At 41.7% G+C, this 21,816-nt stretch overlaps 1 protein-coding gene across 1 annotated transcript in view; it reads right to left on the minus strand.

The window, feature by feature from the left end:
* The window catches only part of LOC134872612 (E3 ubiquitin-protein ligase RNF43), an 83,857-nt gene extending 62,310 nt beyond the window's left edge, over positions 1-21,547 (minus strand). The window contains exon 1 of the mRNA XM_063895992.1: positions 20,100-21,547. Within this exon, the coding sequence (XP_063752062.1) occupies positions 20,100-20,321 (222 nt within the window). The 5' untranslated portion in view covers positions 20,322-21,547. The remainder of the gene's footprint in view (positions 1-20,099) is intronic.
* Between the last annotated feature and the right edge of the window lie 269 nt (positions 21,548-21,816).

Here is a 21,816-nt window from a genome sequence, read left to right on the forward strand (position 1 = left end):
ATTCATGACAGATTGCAGGCTAAGCACAAGACCCCGAACAATCAAAGCTTGCCATCTCTTCCAACTGTCATGATAAGTGATAGGGATGGGGCCATGAATGTCTTCACCTGACAGAAATAACAATTATGTTTTTCATTACCATCATTCCTATGGAAGGTGCACAGTCAAAGTCATAGCCAACTTGTGCTCCCAATGGCCAGTCCCAAAATGTTGTAAATGTCATGGATAAGGGTGTTAATCTGTCACCCTCAAGGAGGAAAATTAGAACGCAAGGTCTATGAAGAACTTAGTTCCTTTGTAAACAGTTTAATCCTAAACACATTTCAGCAGGGCTTTTCCAAGTCAGCCCTGGGAGGTCCCACGAAAGGATTCTTCCAAACAGAGCGGCTCTCTGCACCTCCAGATTGAATCCCCCATGCTGACGTTGCATGGACCCCACCTGTTAAGAAGCTGAAAAATATTTCTGATTCATTATTAAATTGTTGTGGGGCTACCGTGGCAGGTTGTGTAATTTTTTTCCCCCGTACAAATAATAAAGATTAAAGTAAAAACAGGATAATTATTACAAGGTTCTGCATGCATGAAGGCTTGGCGATTCAGCCGCTGTCTGAAAAAGGGTTTTAGAGTTGTAATACAGTATGAGACTGAGATTAAAGATACTTCCAGGTCAATTCAGTTGTTTAACTTGCCAAAGTGTTCATCTCTACTCCTTTTCCCTCATATTGAGGAAAGAGTCTTGGCACACAGCTGCTCTTCTAACTGCTTAATTGTGAATCCAGCCCCCCCTCCTAGGTTCTCAAGCTTCTTGGCAGAATAAAAGGCCTCTCTGATCAAAGGACCCAGAGACAGGTTCCAACTGAAAAACCTGCAGCTATCAAAATGGTTTGTTTACTCTGCATTGCCATGACAATATCAGATAAGAGATCTAAAAATATAGGGGCTAAAGAAGCGGCAGGACGACGACAGAGTGAAGCTTGCATGCTTCAATGACTGAATCTGTACAGCGGAGGAAACGGGGAGATAAAATTGGGAAATGCCTGTTTCCATTGCTACTGGAAACAAACACTGGCAACAACAACACAGGCCGGGGGTCAGCTCCTCAGTTAACTTCGCTATGGAGTACAGCCTGTGTGGATTACCCTTCAGTGAACTCAAGGATACATACTGGAGAATACCTAAATGCCTAAATGTAATCCATGTTTCTTTAAAGAAGGGGGCATAGCTGACTATTTCCAGTGCTGGAAAAACAAACTTTGATTGTGGTTTTAAAATAGCTGACTGATATAAATAACCTTTCATCTATTTACATTAGATAAGACATCTGAATAATGGTAAAACAACGAACAATGCAACGTTTCCAAGCCCTATCTCAAGAATGATTAACAAAGGGCTGTGGGACTCACAATAAAGTAAATCAACAACATTCATTAATACAATTTCAGTGAAATCTGCAACAGAGTTTCACCTTCTTTCTAAAAGCCACTGCTTAATGCTGCACTCTTATTTTTCGAGTATTCAATTTTTTCCCGTCATTTACTTCCTAGAATGTGAATGAGTACATTCACTAGTACTGTAGTTAAGTACAACTGTAAGGTACTTGCGATTTACTTTCTGGTACTTCATAATTCTACTTCACTACAATTCAGAGGGTAATATTTGACTCCACTTAATTTACCGCTTTATCTACTTTTTTTAGATTTCGATTATAGACACAAATTATAAACTCATAAATGGTATTTTTAAGGATTAAACTAGCCAGAAGTATTTTAAATAAGTAAAATGTGCTCCAACCAGCTGTGATCAAATGATTAATTAATCAATCATTTTATTTCAGTAACAATCTGCATATTAAGTACATTTACTTTTGGTTCTTTAAAAATGTTTTGCTGTTAATACATCTTTACCTTTGGACGTTTTTGTATTTCTACATTGTAGTATTTCTACTTTTTGTTCAGTAAAAGATCTGAGTTCTTTTTACACCACTGCTGATAAAAACACAATCAACAGAGTGGCAGGCATAAAAGCAGGTCACTGTTTTTCCATTATAACACAAAGTGTACTAGAGTTAACTGAAGCTATAGGTGGGGCAGAGCGGGAGAGCTTGAAGTGGGCTGTGTAGTGGAACACACCCCTGCCCCGGGGTGGCCAATAATCTCCAAGGAAAGTGTCACCCTGAAAAATGATTGACAGGCCACAGCTTTGACTGTTAGTGAATGCTAAGTAGGGAACAAGTACTGCATACCCGTGTAGCTCGGGAAACATAACTCACAGCTAGGGTTGCCTCCCATGTCTCCAAAGCCTTCCATTCAGACCACAGCCGTGCAATACTATACCTGCTAACAAGGCGGCCTGACATTCTGCATCCACTATTTACTTTCCACTGTATTTATGATCTGCTGTCTATTCTGGTGCCAACCTTTCTTATGTTCCCTTTTATTTCTTCCCATTAAAATGGTGTCGCTTTACTGTGTCAATGATTGTCAGGGCCCTGCGTCTGAACTTTGAACCAACCAGGCAACGGCGCTGTCTCTTGAGTGCTGTAAGGAGGGGAGGCGTGGGGAGAGGGCTCTAGGTTGGGGGTTAACTCGTTTACGACTCGCACCATAAAGCTTCCTGAAAGGTTGGTCGGGCTGAATAAGCAAGGATATGTTAACCTGTCACCTTCCTACACACTGACAGGACAGGGTCACAGGGAAACGGCTAGATGAGGGTGTGTGTGTGTTTTTCAAATTGTGTTCGTGCATGTGAAAAAGGCAACTACACATGTTTTTCTACTCTCCCAAAAGCAGGTGTTTGTGCAACCTGTCCCAGGAGAGGCACCCTGGCTACAGTGTTGTGAGATCGCTCCCACCTGTGAAGATCAAATATGAGACATTTATTATACAGGGGGGACTTATCTAGCGCTCCCTATCTGATGGGCTATGTAACGGAGAGGCCTTGGACAGATCCACTTTCACTGCCCTAAAAGGCGGGCGAGGTGACCCAAAAGGAAAACATTATGTGAGGAAACAAAGGCGTCATAGGCGTGGAGGAGAAACCCTCTAAAGGGTACTGCCCTCTCTCCTCCCTTTTTTCAAATCGTGCCTAATTAGACTGTTTAAAGCAGTTACTGTGTGTTCGGGAGGTAGTGAGTAACTGTATGATTTACACATAATTATGTGCTGGCAAGTGCAGACATTTAAACTGGAGGGTTGTAATTTTACTGTATTGTGGCTAACGCATCTTTGCGCACGTTGTATTGTGAAGTCTTTAGCAATACCCAACTGTGAGGTGGTGCCACTGTTTGTCCTCTGGGCACCAACCAGACACCAGTTCAATGATGTCAAAGCCAACTCTCACCTTACCAGCCTTTCAGAAAAAAGGTCATATGAAGCAACAGATCTACAGTGCTGCCTGCAAACTGTTAAATGAACAACCACAAAGAAAGTTTTACCTCAGGCCAGACTGGAATCAAACAGGAATAATGCTGATGCCCAGAGTGTAAAACAGCTAATGTAGTTGTCGTCAACACATCTAGAAACTGTACCTGTTTTGCAGAGGCGTGGACCCCAGTCACAAATTGAATGACTCCGCTTGAGAAAACAAATCAATGACTGTCCCTTCAACTCACATAAATACTACTTATTCACTGCAAGACAACCCTTAGATCCACTGTTGGAACCAATCCAACTACATCAAATCAACATGTAGGTGCAAAACCATTAAGAAGTAATGTTACCCTACTAAATACCAAGATTTTTGTCTTGGTCAACACAAAACAAAATGCAGTAACCAAAACATATGAGGAAAAAATGATAAAGAGGGTATGGTAAAACTAGTTTAGGCTTATAAAATCAAAGCTTATTACTCGACGAGTGCAATGACTTCACACTCCATAACTTCCATCTTTTACAGTGTAGAACCACATGGTCAAGGATTAAAGCTCCGGATCATTCTTCCCCTGGCATCAACAGAGGAAACACCTCAAAGTTAATTAAGCTACAGAGATAAGGCTCCAATGAGAAGCTAATGTCTCCACGGTTTTGTCATGGTATAAAAAAGGCCAGGACTTCCTGCTGGGGAGAGGAAGTGAACTTGGGAGAGGTAGGAACGTGGCGGGGGAGCAGAGATTATCTCTCCAAATTAACAGGCTTGGCTGAACCAACAGTGAAGTGTATGGCCCGAGGATATCAGGCATCACACTTTCAGATACACTCTGTGCCACACACACACTTCAAAGCACTTTGTGTTTACATCTCAATTATAAAGAATCAGATTCCAAGATTAATACACACACAAGTATCCGCACATCAAAGCATGCCGTCAAGAGTGCGGTGTTTACAGACAGACTGAATCTAAATGTGTGAGCACCTGGTTCAAGTATGATGAGGCAGCCACCTGATTAAAAAAGCAACATAATACACTGTGATAAACATTTAGATGGGCAAATATTCACAGTATTCACCTGACTGCTGATAGGTCCTCCAACACACTCATTCCCAACCAGCGGTACGTGTACCTCAGGGGAAATTATACATGAAGACTGTCTACGAGAGCGTGAAAGCTATTGCCTAAAAGTTACGGATTCATTGTCGGAATAGCTTGTAGTAATGGATAAATGGTCGAGAGTGATGGGTTGAAATAGCTAAAAGCAATAAATAAAATGTTGTAATGACTAAAAGTGATGGGGAGAATAATAAATAATTAGAAAGCTAAAAGTAACAGCTAGATAAATAGCTGAAATGGTTAGCTAAAAGTAATGGCTACATATCTGAAATCATTAGCTAAATGTAATAGATAAACGGTTAAAGGCAAAATAGCTAAAAAGTAACAGCTAGCTATAGCCTATGGCTGAAATTGTTAGCATAAAAACAATTGTTAATGTGTGAAAGAGACAGAAGTAATGGTTACATGTGTGAAATTGCTAAAAGTAATAATGCATATTAAATGATCTGAGAAGTTATCCGCTCCATTTACTTTATATTTAAATACAAATAAAGGCATATCTCCTTTTCTTGAAAAACTAAACTGAATGTTCTGGTCCTCAAAGGCCCAATTAATGATAAGAGTATATAATAACATCAGTTTAAAATTGTTTTCTTGTGATCGTGACATAGATATTTCACATAAAAAGCAAATAAATGGCTTTGCCAATGTCAAATTGGATTAACGTAGATAAAGATTCTATCCCTTATTATTTGGTAATTTTTCAAATCTCATTAGTTGATCAGTCTCCTGTCCATGGCCACTTCCTCAAGGACAGACTCTGTCAAATCAGTTGGGCAATCTGGCTGGCTCTCGGCTAAACCCTGAGTCTGTCATCTCAAGTTAACGAGATAATAAAGTCAGGATCACCATGGCATAGTTTATAATAAGTGATTTCTCAAGTTAGCAATATCATTTAATTGTTATCTCAGAATATTGGGCTGACAAAACAGGTTAAATCAGCACAAAATTGAGAGATAACCTGTTTGAAAAAAGTACACTGTTTGGAAATACAGCAGCAAACTTAAAAGGGATCTCATTGATGGTTTTCAAGCAAAAATGCCAACTATTTTGTGTTTGGCTAATGTATAAGTTCACTGGTTTTTATTCAGTAAACTGGAGGCTAGAAGAAGTAAACTTCTACACATTTTTTTATTTCCAGCTCTGGTGAGAAGGAAGACGAGAATCTCATTTTTAGTTATTCTAACTATCATATGGTTTCATGTCATTCACATTATTGCATCATTGCTTTGACAGGAACTTATAAAATTACAAAAGATAAACACAGAATTTAAACCCTATAAAACTGGATTTCAAGGGTTGAGGTGAATCACTCATGTTTTAGTCTTCTGGTGTTGTTGCACTCTGACCACACGAAGGGAAAAAAGCAAACATAAAAGAGATAATAAAATGAAGAGCGATTGGGTGAGGTACCAGCCAAGGACAGTTTAACCAACATGTGCATGTTCAAGCATGGGGATTATGAGAAGAGGAGTATAGGAGGAGGTAGAGGGAGAGCGATGCGGAGACAAAACAGGAGGGAGTGCTCAGATATTGCAGCAGTGCAGCCTGGGATAGGTCTTGAAGCAGAATGTGGCTGTGGCCTTTTTGGAAGGACTTCAGTGCTTGTAGTGCAGGTTTCCTTTGATAATAGGCCACAGTATGTGTAAGAGCGTTGGGCTGCAGCCAAGGTACACAGCCTTTTGGTAATAGTTAACAGAGTGGGCAAACAGTGGAAGTCAGCAGCATGGAGGTAGGTCAGAGAACTGCACTAGACAGCCCCCCCCCACACTCTCTCCAATAGATCTGGCACAGCACTGGGACACTTGGCTCAGCTCCTGGCTCGTAGGTTTGAAACACAGTTTCATAAAAATGCTGTTGACTCATATAGGACAAAGTGTCGTAATGTGCACTCAACAGGATATTCTTCATAAAACACTTTGGGATGTAAACAGCCCTCCAACAGGAGTCCAACTGTACCTGCTCTGAAAGCTGTCTACTTCCATTTCATGCCAGGCAAATACTTTCTGGAATATCGGGGAATAATGTTGCGATTTTAAAGGTTAATGGAGCGGATTGGAAATTAGATCAATCAGGGCTGTGCACCTACCAACACGCATTCATTCCCAGCATTAAACGATAAAGCCTCGCAAAGAACATTCCGAGCATGTACAAACACAGACGTGTAAAATGTAAAGAATGCGCAAAGGGACAAATTGGACACATTTGTCAATGAGGAGTAAAAGGGGGATGCAAAAGCAATGGACAATGCATTGTTATATTATAATCATCTTTACATAACTTTTAGTAATGTCACCATAATATCATTTAAAGTAATACAGTGCAGGAAAAGTCCTAAAACCAAGAAGGTGGTTAGTATTTTTACATTTTCCCATCACTAAATTGGGTTTGATGGGATTCTTGAGTTAATCGAGGTAAGCTTTACTTTTGTTTTATTGCCAAGTACTATTGAATACATGAAGATTGGCAAAGACTTGCTCCTGAAAAACATTTGGACCCAGTGTCATGAGTGGAACAATACATGTCTTCTGTGTCCACAGCCATTAGTGGCTGACCCTGTCACATCTCGTTTGGCAGAGATTATAAATGTTATGTTGTTTCTGTCACCACAATGTTAGCTCCTCTCTGTGATTCTACAAATTTAGAGGTAGAACTACGCTCATGTGTAGGTGTGTGTGTGTGTGTGTGTGTGTGTGTGTGTGTGTGTGTGTGTGTGTGTGTGTGTGTGTGTGTGTGTGTGTGTGTGTGTGTGTGTGTGTGTGTGCCTCTTGCTTTCAAGTATTCCCCGCAGTCCCAGACAGTCCAAGGACTCGTGAGTGGTAGACATGTCATTACCCAATCCTCTGCCAACCTGCAGCTCTAATCTCAGAGTGAGCAGACCAAACACCAAACCACACACAGCTCTGCTTTAGTCTTCAGAGCTGGCTTTCAGGGCCAGTGTGGTGTAATGCTGTGCTAACTCTAACCTAGGGCCCAGAACAAAGAGCAACACCATGCTCCACTCCACTCCCGCACAGTAATCTGGGGGTTTAAATAGCAGGCTGTCAGGGAATGGGGCTTGGCAGCTATAGTCACCAACAGACAGTGAAAAAGGAGCACATATGACTCCATGCAGCATGCAAACATGCCTTTTTGGCTGTCGAGGACTACTTTTCCGCAGCTTTGGAGCAGCTCCCACAGAGGAGGTTATCAGGTGAATGGCCCTGATGAGACATCATGGACCTGTTCCCTCAAATACAGACTGCCTTTTGATCTCCCCGCCTGATTCCACTGAACTACTGCACACCAAGGGCAGTTGACATTGAAACAACGAGGATGTTTTTTTACTCCAATGCAGCAGGAAGCCTAATGTTGCAGAAGGGGCAAATACACAGGTTATGTAACTCAGATGTAGATGATATTCCCCCAGCTCTATCAATTCCACACAAAGTCCCAGTCTGTGGTCAAGGCCATTCAAAGAGTGTAATCTGAACTTATTCCAAATGGAAAAACAACACAGCACGCTGGCATGAAAAAGCCAAGATAGTAATGCATATTTTGAGCGAGTTCAAAAATGAAGTCATTTGTGTTTCCGTTTCTGACTAGTGTTGGTTGTTAGTGTTGGCTGCAGACCACTACATGAGGGGAGTCAGCGAGTGTCCAAGCCTCTCTCTGAGCAGCCTGAACAGCAGTCAGTCAGCATTATTGCTGGGTGCCAAGGTATTTACTTTGGACAAGAGAGGGAGGCACTGTGAGGGACCGCTTCTAATTAGGAGCAGCCAGTCATGAGGTCATGGCCAATCTGAACGGGCCTCCTAGATCCGCAGTCCTCTCCTGAGGGCTGCTGGACAGTGAACCAGGAACAGTATGGGTTTTAGTTTTGTGAGCAGGCATCAAGATCACTGCATGGCTGTGCAGGGTCAGTTGTTCCAGCTGGAGTAATCTTATTTAACGGCGGCATTGTTATCACATGCTTCAAGGGGAGGTCTGTAATAGCCTCACAGTAGCTATCAAGGCTTCGAAACATTGTGATGAAGACCATGAAGTTCTTTAATCCTGAACAATCTGGTAAGAAGTATCCATGGTACACTCAAGTCAAATGATCCTCATTGTGTTCAATTTGTTTCAATTATTAAGGGGGTTAATCCCAACGTAACCAATGATTGATCAGATGTTTGTTCGCCTGTCAAGACAGCTTTTCAGGAATCGATGAATAAAAAAAACACAATCCTTAGAGGACCAGAGCACAGTCGTTCCCAATCTAAGTATACCTGAGTCGGATAAGACCTGTTGAATTAAGCAAAATGTGTTTAATCCAAACCAGCCTTCAGCGAAAGCAAGATCCCAAAACCATCAGCAGTGCTCTGTGAATTAGAAATCAGCCACGGTCAAAAATGGTACAAGTACAACTGTAAGGTAATACATTTACACGCTTCAAAGATAAATGTTGTCATATTTTCACCACTGGGAGCAATACATACACAGAAGATAATCTTGTTCTACTGTATTAAATATGAATAATTGCCCAAAAATGTACTAGCCATTACAGTATAATACCCATAAAGATCTCTATTGCAATCATACACTAAGTCCTTGAACAGCTCCATTTCCACGGATAATAAAATCTATACAGCATGTTGGGTTTGAGTGATTTGGATCTGGCCCGGGGTGCTTCAGTACAACATGGAGGCAGATGAAGTACTACAAGCAGACCTACTAAGTAGTACTAATGGCAGGGTAAAGACTTTTGTTAAATGTGTATATGTTCACGCAGCACCAAAGGCCATGTGACACAAGTTCTATTTAGTCTGCAATCACATGGGATTTTGTCTTTGCAGGTTTGAGAGTGCATGTTTTAATCAAAACTCCCTGAAGGGGAAGAGGAAGACTCTCACCTAAGGTGAATGGAGATGAACACATCAGTTAAACACACTTGTCTGGCAGACATATGAACCCTTTGTCTGATTCAGAAGCATGCACTTTTCATTTGGTCCAACTGAGAGAACAGCTATCCATCATGCTGGCAGGCATGTGACTGGAAGTATGATGATCAGTCATGTTCACAGAGAGCAATTATTCACCTCCCACTCACAGCAGTCATTAGTCGCAGACTACAAAGAAAAAGAACACAACCGTATTTCACGCAAAAAGGGAATGAGGAACTGACAGTTTCCATTGACAGTTTTTATTTTGCAATTCACTAACTGCTGAACAACATCTTGCTATTTCACAAAAGTCTTTCCCAAAAAGCAGCCTGCATTCATTCCAATGGCCAGCAGGTGGCAACTCCATTAAGGTTTAAAAAGAAGTCCAATTGACTAGAAGTCTATAAGATAACTACCACATTTCTCACTTGATTATTACCTGAGTAAATACTTGCCTAATTAGTTTATGGTCTCAATTACTATTTTCATGTCTTCATCAATACATGTGATTTTACTGTAAATTATCGGTTTGTTTAGAGTAAATTAGTTAATTTTTTTCTTGGTTTACACTCATTTTAGTAGAAATGTTTTTTGCAATATTAGCACCACAATTAATATGACAGTTACAGTGAATTACTGTTGCACCTAGCTAAACAAGCAAACTCATTAGCGCTAATTGCTAAATTAGAGATTCCTATGCGAGCCTTGTTACACTCCAGCGCCACCCGAACAAATATGACCGACACATTCATCAAACGCAATTCAATTCCTGAAAAGGGTGGGCTTTGAAGCAGTCAAATGAAACAGAATGTTCTTTTTAGCAAGTCTGGCAGTAAATAAATCATATGTTTGGCTACACCGTACCCTGTCTCAACAAAGCAAATCAAGATTTCTACCCCAAGAATTATTGGACCTGTTGGTTACCAGACTTGCTGTCCCCACCAGCAACCAAAGGTGTTGGCAAATCAACAAGGAGTGAAATATTGAAAAAACTTTAACCCATGCTATGAGCCCCCTACAAAACTTAACACATGGAAACATATCTGCCTTCACTGTCCCAACTTAAGCAGCTTACACGTTAAACCTCCTAAAAGTATCGAAGCATAAATGATTTAATGCTAAAACAAAGATTGTATAAGTGTGAATTCATTCCCTCAGTAGAACTAAAGGCACATCAGTCAGATTTTCCTAAGTTGTCCAGTAGTGGGCAGCTTGTTAATGTATTACTGGTTAGCTTCTGCCTATCCCATGTTGAAAAAGCACAAACACATGATGGGTGGCATGTGGCCTTCATGAGAGTGATAGTGTGTATTACACTACTGCAAGGCCATGCGAAGGGCAATATTTCAAATGTCTCGAGCCACTTCAGAGCAGTTTCACATTTGACAATTGCATTCAGCTTTTCTAATTCAATAAATCGGGCTCTGCATGAAGCAGGGAAGTATGAGGACCATTATCGCAACTAACACTGAAGCCTTTCTCTGAAGGAAAAAAAATGGGTAAAAAATGGGACATGCTGCTTGTTGTTTTGAAGTGACCATGTGACTTCTGCAGACATAAAGCATTTTTTTGTCAGCAGTGTTATCTCCCTGGATCTGGGGTTACAATATGGCTTTTGTAGTCATGCAGCCCTGAAAGATCTAAGTCTCTTTGATCCAGCTTAATAGAGTTTGGTAAATGATCTCAGTATGGGAGCTCCGCCTTCTGTGCACACACACACACACACACACACACACACACACACACACACACACACACACACACACACACACACACACACACACACACTCATAAAGACTCACTCATGCTTGTACACACATACATAAAGAATCAGACCGTCACACAGGTGAAAGCTCCTCTCCTTGCGGATCGTTGAGTCAAGCGCTCAAGCAGAAGAGCAGAAAATATGCTTCCACTCAGACTGCTCTGTGCTCACTGCAGATTCTGCTTTTTAACAATATCACTCTGCAGCTCTGGCACACATGTTCCTGCCACAAACATGCAGTCCAAATCGTGTTTAGCTTCTCAAACAGGAACCAAACAACTTAGTAATGAAAGTACATTCCTGGGAGGTGTTATTGCTGTATTCGCCAAAGCGGCAAGCACAGAGCAAAAAAAATTAAAATTGCCTGAGAGAGTGAGTGAAGGAGCCACAGGGAGCCAGAGAGAGGGAGGGAGTGTGTCAGAGAGCATTTATCTGTGGTATGGTGATGACTCTTTTCCTCCGACCTCTCAGCAAACTAAGCGCTTCCTGCCTTTTGAGTGCTTGTAGCCATTTCTGTCCTTGAAACTAAGCACATGCAATGAATTACAACCATTTTAAAGAGCTGTCAAGAAACAAGAGAGGGCTGGTTAGGGGAGAGGAGGTGAGGAGGAGGAATTTGAAGCTGCATTGTGAGAGGAAGAAGGAGCGAGACAAATAAGAGGAATTAAAACCTGCAAAGAAGCTTCTGAGCCTTTGATGTTAGCAGCTGGGAGAAGAAAAGGCAGCAAAGTAGGGAACTTAATGAAGTGGACACTTCAGCTGAAAGTAAGAGGTAATATTTCACCTGTCTACTGATAAGACAGCATGCATAAATTAGGTCCTAAATAATTACTTACAGTTGAGAATTCATTTCAAAACCATATTGCAAATTACACATGCAAAGAAAAACTAAGAGGCTAAATTGAACTTCAACAAACTGTGCAACAAACATATTTGCTTTGCAGTTATGCTTTGCATAGACTGGGATTATTTGTGCTTTTATGTTTACTCCATTAAAAGTAATTAAGTAAGCTTTTATTCAAGAAAAAAATCAAGCACAAACTGCACAGTAAACATACTTCTGGCATGTTACCTCTCGCTTATCTAGAAGCTAGTAATCTGTTGTTGCACGGTTGATAACGAAACTATTTCGAACGTAAAACGGATTGGGTAAGCAGTGTGTCCTATTTTCTTTAGCACTGTACATATTGTGATTATTGAAGAATCTTAATTGAAATGGCAAGACAAAACTGAAACATTTAAAGGTCCCCTATCAAGCAAAATGCACTTTTTGATGTATTTTATACATCAATGTGTCCCCGGTGTGTAAGGAGACTCACAAAGTATCAGAAAATACAACCCTGTCTCTTTCCCTCCTTACACACATCTCTAAAAACGGGGCTACAAACGAGCTGATCCAGATTGGCTTCAGTTATGATGTCATAACTGAAATGTGAGCTGGCTTTACATTGAACTCCTGGCAACATCCCGTCCACATGACAAGTCCCAACCTATCGTCCCCCTTATACAGTCACAAGCTGAATCCCCTCCGCAGCACCTCTGAGTGTCTGTGTGTTCAGCAGGATGTCTGCAGGAGGGACTTAGAGTTGTTGTTTATATAATACATATAATGTCTCTGTTCTAGCGGTAAACACTGAGAAGTGTTTCAGAAATAATGCTGGATGTGGTTTGGAACATAATATGGGGTTTAATCACGGCAGCGTTTAGCTGAGTATCTCCTTTAGAAACTTCTCTCTTCAGACAGAGAGCTGCATGCTCCAAAGGGGCGTGGCCAGCTTCAGCTCAGCTTACATTTAAAGCAACAGCCACAGAATCAGCACTTCAGGAACAGGGCTGAAATAGAGCGGGGTGAGGCATGCTACAATGGGGGATCTGTTTGGTATTTTGAGCAAAATACTTTACATATGTATGCATTGTATAGATATTGCCCTAGAATGTAATGTTAAAATATAGCATAATATGAAACCTTTAAAAGAAGACTGGAAGTCTACAGCCATGCTAGCAGCTCTGTAAGACTGCTCTCAAAATGAGATACCTAACAAGCTGATATTTAGCATATTAGCATGCTAACAAAGTCTCTATCAAATATGATTGCAGTCCATGAAACAATTTTCATAAACCATACAATAAATGTCTCATGGTGATAAAATAGGAAAGGTCAGGGGACCATCATTAGGATTGATCATTTGGGCACCATGAACATGTGTGCATAATTCCATGGCAATCCATCCAAAAGCTAAGATTTATTTCGGCCTGGACCCCAGTGTTGGAAAGTTTGACAGTACTATACTTAAAGCTACGTATTCCATTAGCATGACTACAAATTTAATAGTGGTTCAAATATGATTCATTTAACTTTTTCTCAAAAGCCAGGAAGAGAAGTTATTCTGATTGTTTCAAAATTCAAAAGGTGAATTGTGATATTTGTTAGTTTGCAAAACTAATCTAGAACATATTTCAATGTATTTGCCGACGTATACAAAACCTTCTTCCTTTAAACAAAACAGACAGTCAACTTCCCCACCAGTAGCCTCTAAATTCTACTGCCACATGGTGCAATTGTCATCTGTTACAACATGGTTCTCTGTAAATCTCTATAAATGTGGCCTTGATCCCCTGAGAAGGGATAGCTTGGCCTCCACGCCCGCCCTGGATCAGCAGGCTTTCCTCTGTACTCCCAGTGGATCGGTTTCCACTGGAAGGTTGGAGGACAGGTGCTTCACTTGACCTGCACTGTCAGGACAAATTCAGAAAGGTCGCACAAGATACCCATCTGACTAGGAATGCCAAAATGCCAAGGTATTCTCAACTGTTTAACCCAACATAATTGAATTCCACTGACCTCGAAAGCACCCCAGAACCCGCCTGGCCCTATTTCAGGTATGGTGCCATCAAAGAAAAATAAAAGTAATGCGTGTGTACGAGTGTGCATGTGTGCTTTTATAGTCAGGGGTGACTCACTGCTCTCCATTGTAATGGATGCAAGGCTGCACGATGGCACAACTTAAAAGAGCTGCTACTCCTTCAGTGCCCTGCTGATTTTTTTAGCGGGACAGACAATAAAAGAGCTCAAAAAGAAGAGCGAGACAAAGCCTGTATCATTAACTTTTCAGTTAAGTGTGTCTCTTTATGTGTGTGTGCTCCATTTCAAGATCCTCCACTACTTTGTTCCAACTTCAAAAGAGTGTGTGAATGAGAAGCACACACACACACATTGGAGGACGAATACGACCGATATGAGCTTTTAAAAAGCCAATGCCGATATTATAAGAGCAGGGCGGCCGATCACCAATGAATAATTATTCTTTTATTTTTTGGATGTGATAAAACACCTGTAAATATATTTAATGATAAAAACAAATGATGATCACATCATCACACTAAATAATCTAAAAAACGTAAATGTTCACATGTAAAGATGTCTGTACGATAGGCATTACTTGGCCTGATTAGGGAGGACTACCACTATATTGGACACGTCTAGAAATACTTTAAAAATGATGAAGTTGTGCTTGGCCTGCTTTGGTTACTTAAATGGATTAAGAATGATTGTGATTGGTGTTTGCCTGTGCATATCTCGCGCCATGGGTATGCAACAACCCATAAATGAAATAAATGATGTTGTATCAGACAGAAATGGCATTTGTGTGAACTTGCCCTACTTGACATTGCACGTTCTACGAAGTGACTTTAGTGCATGCGTACATTGAAATGTCCATGAAACGATACATCATGCAGCCATACTTGGTGCAGCCCTGAGATTACTATTTACTCTCCAACCCGCCCTGTCAGTGGGCCGGTTCAAGGACAAGTCCAGTAGTAATGCCTGTACCAGACTACATTGTGTGTGTGTGTATGTGTGTGTGTGTGTGTGTGTGTGTGTGTGTGTGTGTGTGTGTGTGTGTGTGTGTGTGTGTGTGTGTGTGTGTGTGTGTGTGTATGTGTGTGTGTGTGTGTGTGTGTGTGTGTGTGTGTGTGTACTTAGCATGTGTTTGCATGCTCTACATCCAAAAAATGTGGAATTACGCATGTGAATTTCTCGCACTGAATGGATGAGTGGCAGAATGTATACTGAAGTAACAGATACTTTCTCCTGTTATTTGCAAGAGGAGAGCTATGAAAAAGTAGAAAAGAATGTGTTGTATAACATTCATGAATTCCAGACCTGGTCTAATGACTTAAAAAGAAGGGGGCCAGCAGGATTAAGAGATTTGCCATGTTTCCCCTACCTGCCTCTCCCTTCTTCCCAGTGCCCTAAGAAACATCTCAGCAGCCATCTCTTGTGGAAGAGGCTGGACAGGACAGCACTAGCCCCTATTCCTGTGCTGCAGGCTGCAGCTTTGTCAGATCTCTGCTCAGGAGAAACCATTAGTCCACGGCTTGTCTGATAGGTTTGACACACGAGGGGGTCTGTTCAAGGCGAGAGCCAGAGGCAACATGGGATCGTGGTCTCGGATCCCTAAGAGGGAGGAGACGATAGAAAAGCTGTAGCAGGCCGCTGAACTGATGACCATATGGAAATACGAAAACACAACCACGTCTTCACACAGAATAATCCCCGCATCAACAGCTCTGAAATGTTTCATGTGTTATATGCTAGCTTTAAATTTGTCCCTGAAGAGCCTTCCTTTTTTCAACAGCTGGTAATCACAGAAAAGTCAACGTTCTTTTCAACAAGCGCTGAGGCAAAGCAGGGGGAAATTGTGAGCTTATAGCGACTTTATTCATAGCTTTATATAACTGCCAGTGTCGCCAAGGGGCAGATGGGACAGATGGGGACGTGATTCTACTGCTGTTTATGTTGGGGTATTGTATGGTAAATGTGAACTGAGGCTTGCAGCAAATTGCAGAGCAGGCCTGCTACTTTTACTGTATTGTAAAAAGACTTGAACTGTCAGTGAGTGAATTCATATGCAAACTGAACAACAATGCATGTCCACATCCCTGTTGGTATACAAAATCTTCCCAATCGTTCATGGATTTGGCGGCAAACCTATTTCCTGATACCTGTCTGACGATTCCTATACTTACGTTTCATCTACTAAAGAGTTCTCCCACTCTATGGAGTTCTTAAGGGTTGGTATTAAGGGTTTTTATGAAGCAAAGGCACCTCAACATGAATGCATATATTCATGGTATGCCACATATGAAAAAGCAAAGCTATGCACATCAGTGCATCCCACATGTAAAGCAGTGAGGAGCCCTGAGGAGTCCTGGACAGGCTGTTATCTCATCCAGGGAGATAGGAAGTATGAACAGGAAATAGAGAGGGAGGGGGAGGAGAGGGCCCATATGGGAAGTGCAGTGTAAACAGTCTCGGTTTTTAATCATCCCAGCTCACGTTCGGAACTGGACGCACTTTGATGTTCTCCCTCAGCGCCGCCTCCGCCCTCTCATCCCGCGTCCCAAACCGCCGAGCTGAGAGCCCGCCAGGGAAACATGCAGATAGTGTCCTCGGACAGTGGAGGGCTCGGGGAGAGACGAGGAGGCATTCAGTACCTTTTGGGACACTGAGAAGGGAGGCAAAAGAATGTGAAGTGGTGCAGAGTTAACTGGTGTTCAGTCAATTGCCTGCCCAGCCTTAATTATAGCTGATGTATTTAAGGGAGCTCTCAAAGGTCCATTCAAAAAAGTACAAAGACCAAAAAAACAGAGCGCGGAAGAAAAGAAAGTTAAGATTAAAGGAAAAAAGGTGGAGCTCTTATGATTGGACACAATGCCCACTGGAGGGTAAACTCCTTCTCTTAAAAGAGGACAATCGCTCAAGTTCAAAGTTATCCCAGAAACCTTTGCACTGCTCCTCTGCTCATAATGCAAGCTGTTTTTTGTAAAAGGAGAGAGAGTCAAAATTCCTCACCACTTGTATTTGTCCAAATAGTGCTGGCCAGAGCCCAGCCAGTGTTCCAATGAACGTGTTCATTCAGAGGACAGGGCATACTTCCAGGGAGATCACAGTTTAATAGATCAGAGAGATGTGCGTACCAAAGTCTTGTGACTTGAATACACTAAGGGGAAAAAAATGGGATTTTCTTCTATCCAAAACACTCCAAATGTGTTCCTCACATGTGTTCACAAACATAATCTAAAAAGGATCTAAATATTTCGAAAAGAAATAACTCCAGTTCTACAACACTTGTTTTCTTTTTTACTTTTGCACGGTGTACGTTTTTTAACCATTGTATGACTGATACAAAATAGTTTTTAAATGAAAGGGATGTTAAATGCCAGATACCAATTGTCTACATATCAACCTCCAAAATTAGATCATTCAAATAAAACAGCTCAAAGCTCAGAGGAGCAACATGTTAATCAACATGTGTGTGTGGCCAAAATGATAAAAAATATCTGTGGTTTATGTAAAGTGATTGGAATGCTTCAGCATGACCTAGAGTAAGACTGGGCTATCTTCTGGGACTCCCAGAATGCACTTGCTGACCTCCTAGAGAGGAGCTATGCTTACTAGAAGACAATTTGGCTTTGTGGTCATGATAATACATGAAGTGAAGACAGTTTAATCACAGAGGAGAGAGCGCAAACTAAGATAAAAATAAAAAGGACAAAGCCTGAGTGAGGCAGAGAATCTATGGAACTCAACCTCCTTTCCAGCTTTCACCCCCCCCCCCCCCCCCACACTCCCAATCCACTGGGAGACAAGGACATAAAGCGGACTGTAAAGAAGCCTGCAGAGGCAATGAGGACCTGTTGGAACAGGCCTGAGCTGCAACAAAGAGCATCCTGCAGCATAACACCACCTCTGTGCACTGAGGGAGCAGCCCTGACAAAACTTCACCTTCCTCTCCTCGGACAGAACCGCAACCAACAGCCTGACTTAGGGAGACAAGGGAACCCAAGAGCGGACACATGAACTGTACAGACTTTTTAACCTGCAGAAAGCAAGAAGAAACATGGATCTTATCAGCAGAACATTACGACTTGGCATAGATCAACTTTGAGTCTGAAGATGCACTATTGCACTTTTCTTATAGGGCCCCCCCTCTTCTATCAGTCAGGTTATTGCTAATGTTGCTCTTTGTTGAGCAGGATTTCTGTAGTCAATGTCTTCCAAAGATTTGGAAAACTTAAGAACAAGATTAGATCAGATGTATTTTATAGATCCCCAATTTGGTAGTTATTTAAACAAAATAGGTGCCTTTGCGTGATTTTTTGTGGAGAACCTTTACAGAAAAGTGGTCTTAATCAGCGGATGGAGTAGTGCAACACATCGTATTATTATTTTGTTGTATTGCTTTTGTCAAAGAGAGTCCCACTTTCTTCACACTTTTAACCAAAGCTGGAAAGATATCAGTTCCACATCCCTGATGAAGCAACCATGTGCTACCTTTCAATAAGTGGCTGAAGCTCATGGGTGACAGGGGGTAAATAGTATTACCTGTAATTCCTCTACAGCACATTTACATTTGGAACATAAGATAATAGCTGTGCAAGGTTTTATGAGTTAGAAAGATACAGAGCGCTGGAAATCCCAGGGAGTGTCTTTGATCTCACCTGCGCTGTGATATGCCTCCAAAACATGTTGTCAACATCCCACACGGACACATTAAAAGCCAAATCAGTTTTAAGTGGAAAGGAAACAGCAATGGCTTTTTTACACAAATGCCTAACACCTTTCTCTGTGGAGAAGCCATGTAAATCCTTATCAATTATGGCTAACTGTAGCATCTGGCTTGCCATTCACAAAACCTCCCACGCCTGCTGATTGAGAAGAGACAAGATCCTACAGTGCCTCAAATCTGTCGTCCCGTTTCTCTGGAGACGGTAAATAAATTGACACAGCTAGAGCTTTAAGGCTTGGGACCCTTAATCCACAACTGAATCCTAAATATGCACGCTGAATAGAGCGCATACTTTACATTAGCAAGGTAACGACATGCTTTTTTAAAAACCTACATTTTTAAAAAACAACATGTTTGCTCATATTAGGTTTGCATGAGTCTTAACATGATTTCAACCACACCTTCAAATCAAAAATGTTGGAAGAGCAATAGATGCCATAAATAGTAACTGCAAAATAAAGCTTTCATCTTTGTCAATCTTTTGACACACACAAAGAGGTTGGCAATCCCAACCCCACCCATGTTTTTAGCAAGGGTAAGTAAAAATAGATTGAAGACAAAGTAACCTCAATAACACCTGTGTGGCATCACTATTGTTCAAGGAATTTAGATTCACTGTCATCACATGCAGAGTGAGAGACTCTCATAAAGATGCAGTGTACCGTGTAACCCATGGCCACTACAGTATTGTGATGCAGTATAGCAACAAGTACTGGTGTTAACATCATTTGGTTTATGAGACAGTGGATGCTGTGTAAACAGTTATTTAGGCTAGAGAAACATGTGGGTCACTGCACAGGGGGAAGAAATGCACTAAGGTAGGACAGTGTGTCCTGAAAACTCTATTTCAAATGAATGCTTTTAGGTTTTGCTCTTTTATAATGTATGGACTTTGAAAGGTAGATTATTACTCTGCATGCCCCATTTAACTACATCTGTAACCTTTCTTAACCGCACTATGGGAGAACACTCAAGTTTAGAAATACTGTGCATTATCTGCATATTTCTACAGATGGAAGAAAAGTGGAACATCTACACTAAAAAGGTCAAGTGGAAGGTCCCCTGGAAAAAAGGGGGTTACAAGAGCGAAAGGCACAAGTATATTAAAGCAAAAATGATTCCAAGTGGTAAGGATGTCCAGCAATATTCTCACCTATCTACCCAATTAAGTGTCGTCAAACAAAGCAATACATTCCTAAGAGCTTTCAGGGCACTACTGCATGGGGAGCCCAGAGAGGTCGGGGGCCCCAGCTAGAACAACAGGTGCCCAACCGGCAGCTCTGAATTTCTCTTTTTAGTATGTTTGGGGGTAAGTGATGAGAAGGGATGGGCAGACATTAGAAATACATTGAGTGCTTTATTACACCTTACCTGCATTAGTTTTCCCTCCGCGGAGCCGGCACTTCCTCGCACGAACTCCCCTTGCAGAGTGATGGGCTTCCCCGTTGAGTCTTGATTCAGCAGTGACACCTTGATGACCGCTCGCAGTGCCGGCCGCTCGGACTCCAGGCCCGGCTGGCCCAGCACCACCTGCAGGGCCGCCATGAGCAGCCACGGCCAGAGCCCGGCCAGGCGCCGCTGGGGGACGGTCATGGCCTCGGCTGTAGCGGCGGTGCCCGGCCGCACATGGTGGACTTCAAAGCAGGCAAGCGCCGCGGGTAGAAAAACGGAGAAAATGTGTATATATGTATACGTCCTCCACTTCTTCTCTCCGCGTCGATGACTAAACAAATACAAACCAAACTTTTAGAGCTGGAGGACTGCCATCATAACTCATGCGTGAATGTCCTAAAACTTCCATTCAGCACCAGAGTTAATATTCAAACTCTACACGTTAGAGAAATGCAGTACCCACAAAGAATATCTTCCGAGATACAATGAGCTTGAGCTTGAAACTTTTATCCAGTGTCATTAATGTGGGTGGCGAAACACTGCATGCTCAAAGGCACCATGAAGACACGCTGTGTCGTGTTAGAGCTTGAAGTGTGCATTAGTTGTCCAGGAGCCCGAGCTTCACGATATACACAAGTGTCTTCTTTTGTAGCGTGTTTGTGTTACGGTTCAGCTGTTGTATCCTCTCCCCAAAGAACGGCAGGTCCAGTTAACACTGTATCAATATTCATCTGTATCCAAACTATTATTAATATTACAGTGCACACTAGTCACTGTACCTTACAATCACAGTTTGTGAGTTGCCAAACAGCGTGAGAAGATAAAGCACATCCTGTGGGCGCAGAGATGTCTGGATAATTCCACAAAAAACCGACAAGTTGAACTTCAAAGGCTTGGTTACAGGTTGCCGCCGGAAAGTTATAAGGCATGTTGACAGATAAAGCAGTGCCAAAAAGTTGGGTAATATTCTTTACAACCAAGGAGTTGCGAAAAAATAAACCTCAAAGAAGTTGTTAAATTCAGAACACCGCTCTATCTAATTATTAACCAAAGTAAATGGACCGTTGACTTACTTCGTTTATAGCTTGGTAGTTATACTGGTCCCAAAACCAAAGCGAATCCCCTAACTGACACATGAACTTACTTTCTACAGTCGGTGTTTATAAACGCTGTAAAAAGGAGAAACACAGGCATTCCCCTGAGTTCAGTGACTCCGCTGCACTGTAAGAAATTAGATACGATCCTCCTGAGAACACCGAGAGAAAATGAATTGTTTATCAAAATCATCAACGATCACAGAGAAGAAATACTACAAAAAGCCCGGAATAAAAGTGGTCCAAACTCCTAGTGGTCTCCATTGAAAGTTGTTAAAGTGGAGAGACACCGTGTACAGTTATGACACCGTCCCAAAAGTCTACCTCCCGGACTGTCTCTCGCTCCCCTGGGATCTCATTGACACTCTCTACCTGCTCTCTGTCCTGCTGCCTTCATGTGCCGTCAGACAGCTTAGTTTTGGAAGAAACGATACACATGACCAATCATGATGTGTTTGCGGGAGGATGGACTTTTGTCACCAGATTTGTTTTGGAGAAAGATAAACTAATTTAAAAAGTGATGTTACATGCATATTAATGATGTTATGAGGCAGAATACTAAGTAAAAGTTACAACGTGTATTTACTCCTATTTTCACGCAA

This window comes from Eleginops maclovinus, chromosome 11 (assembly GCF_036324505.1).
Source record: "Eleginops maclovinus isolate JMC-PN-2008 ecotype Puerto Natales chromosome 11, JC_Emac_rtc_rv5, whole genome shotgun sequence".
Taxonomy (NCBI): Eukaryota; Metazoa; Chordata; class Actinopteri; order Perciformes; family Eleginopidae; genus Eleginops; species Eleginops maclovinus.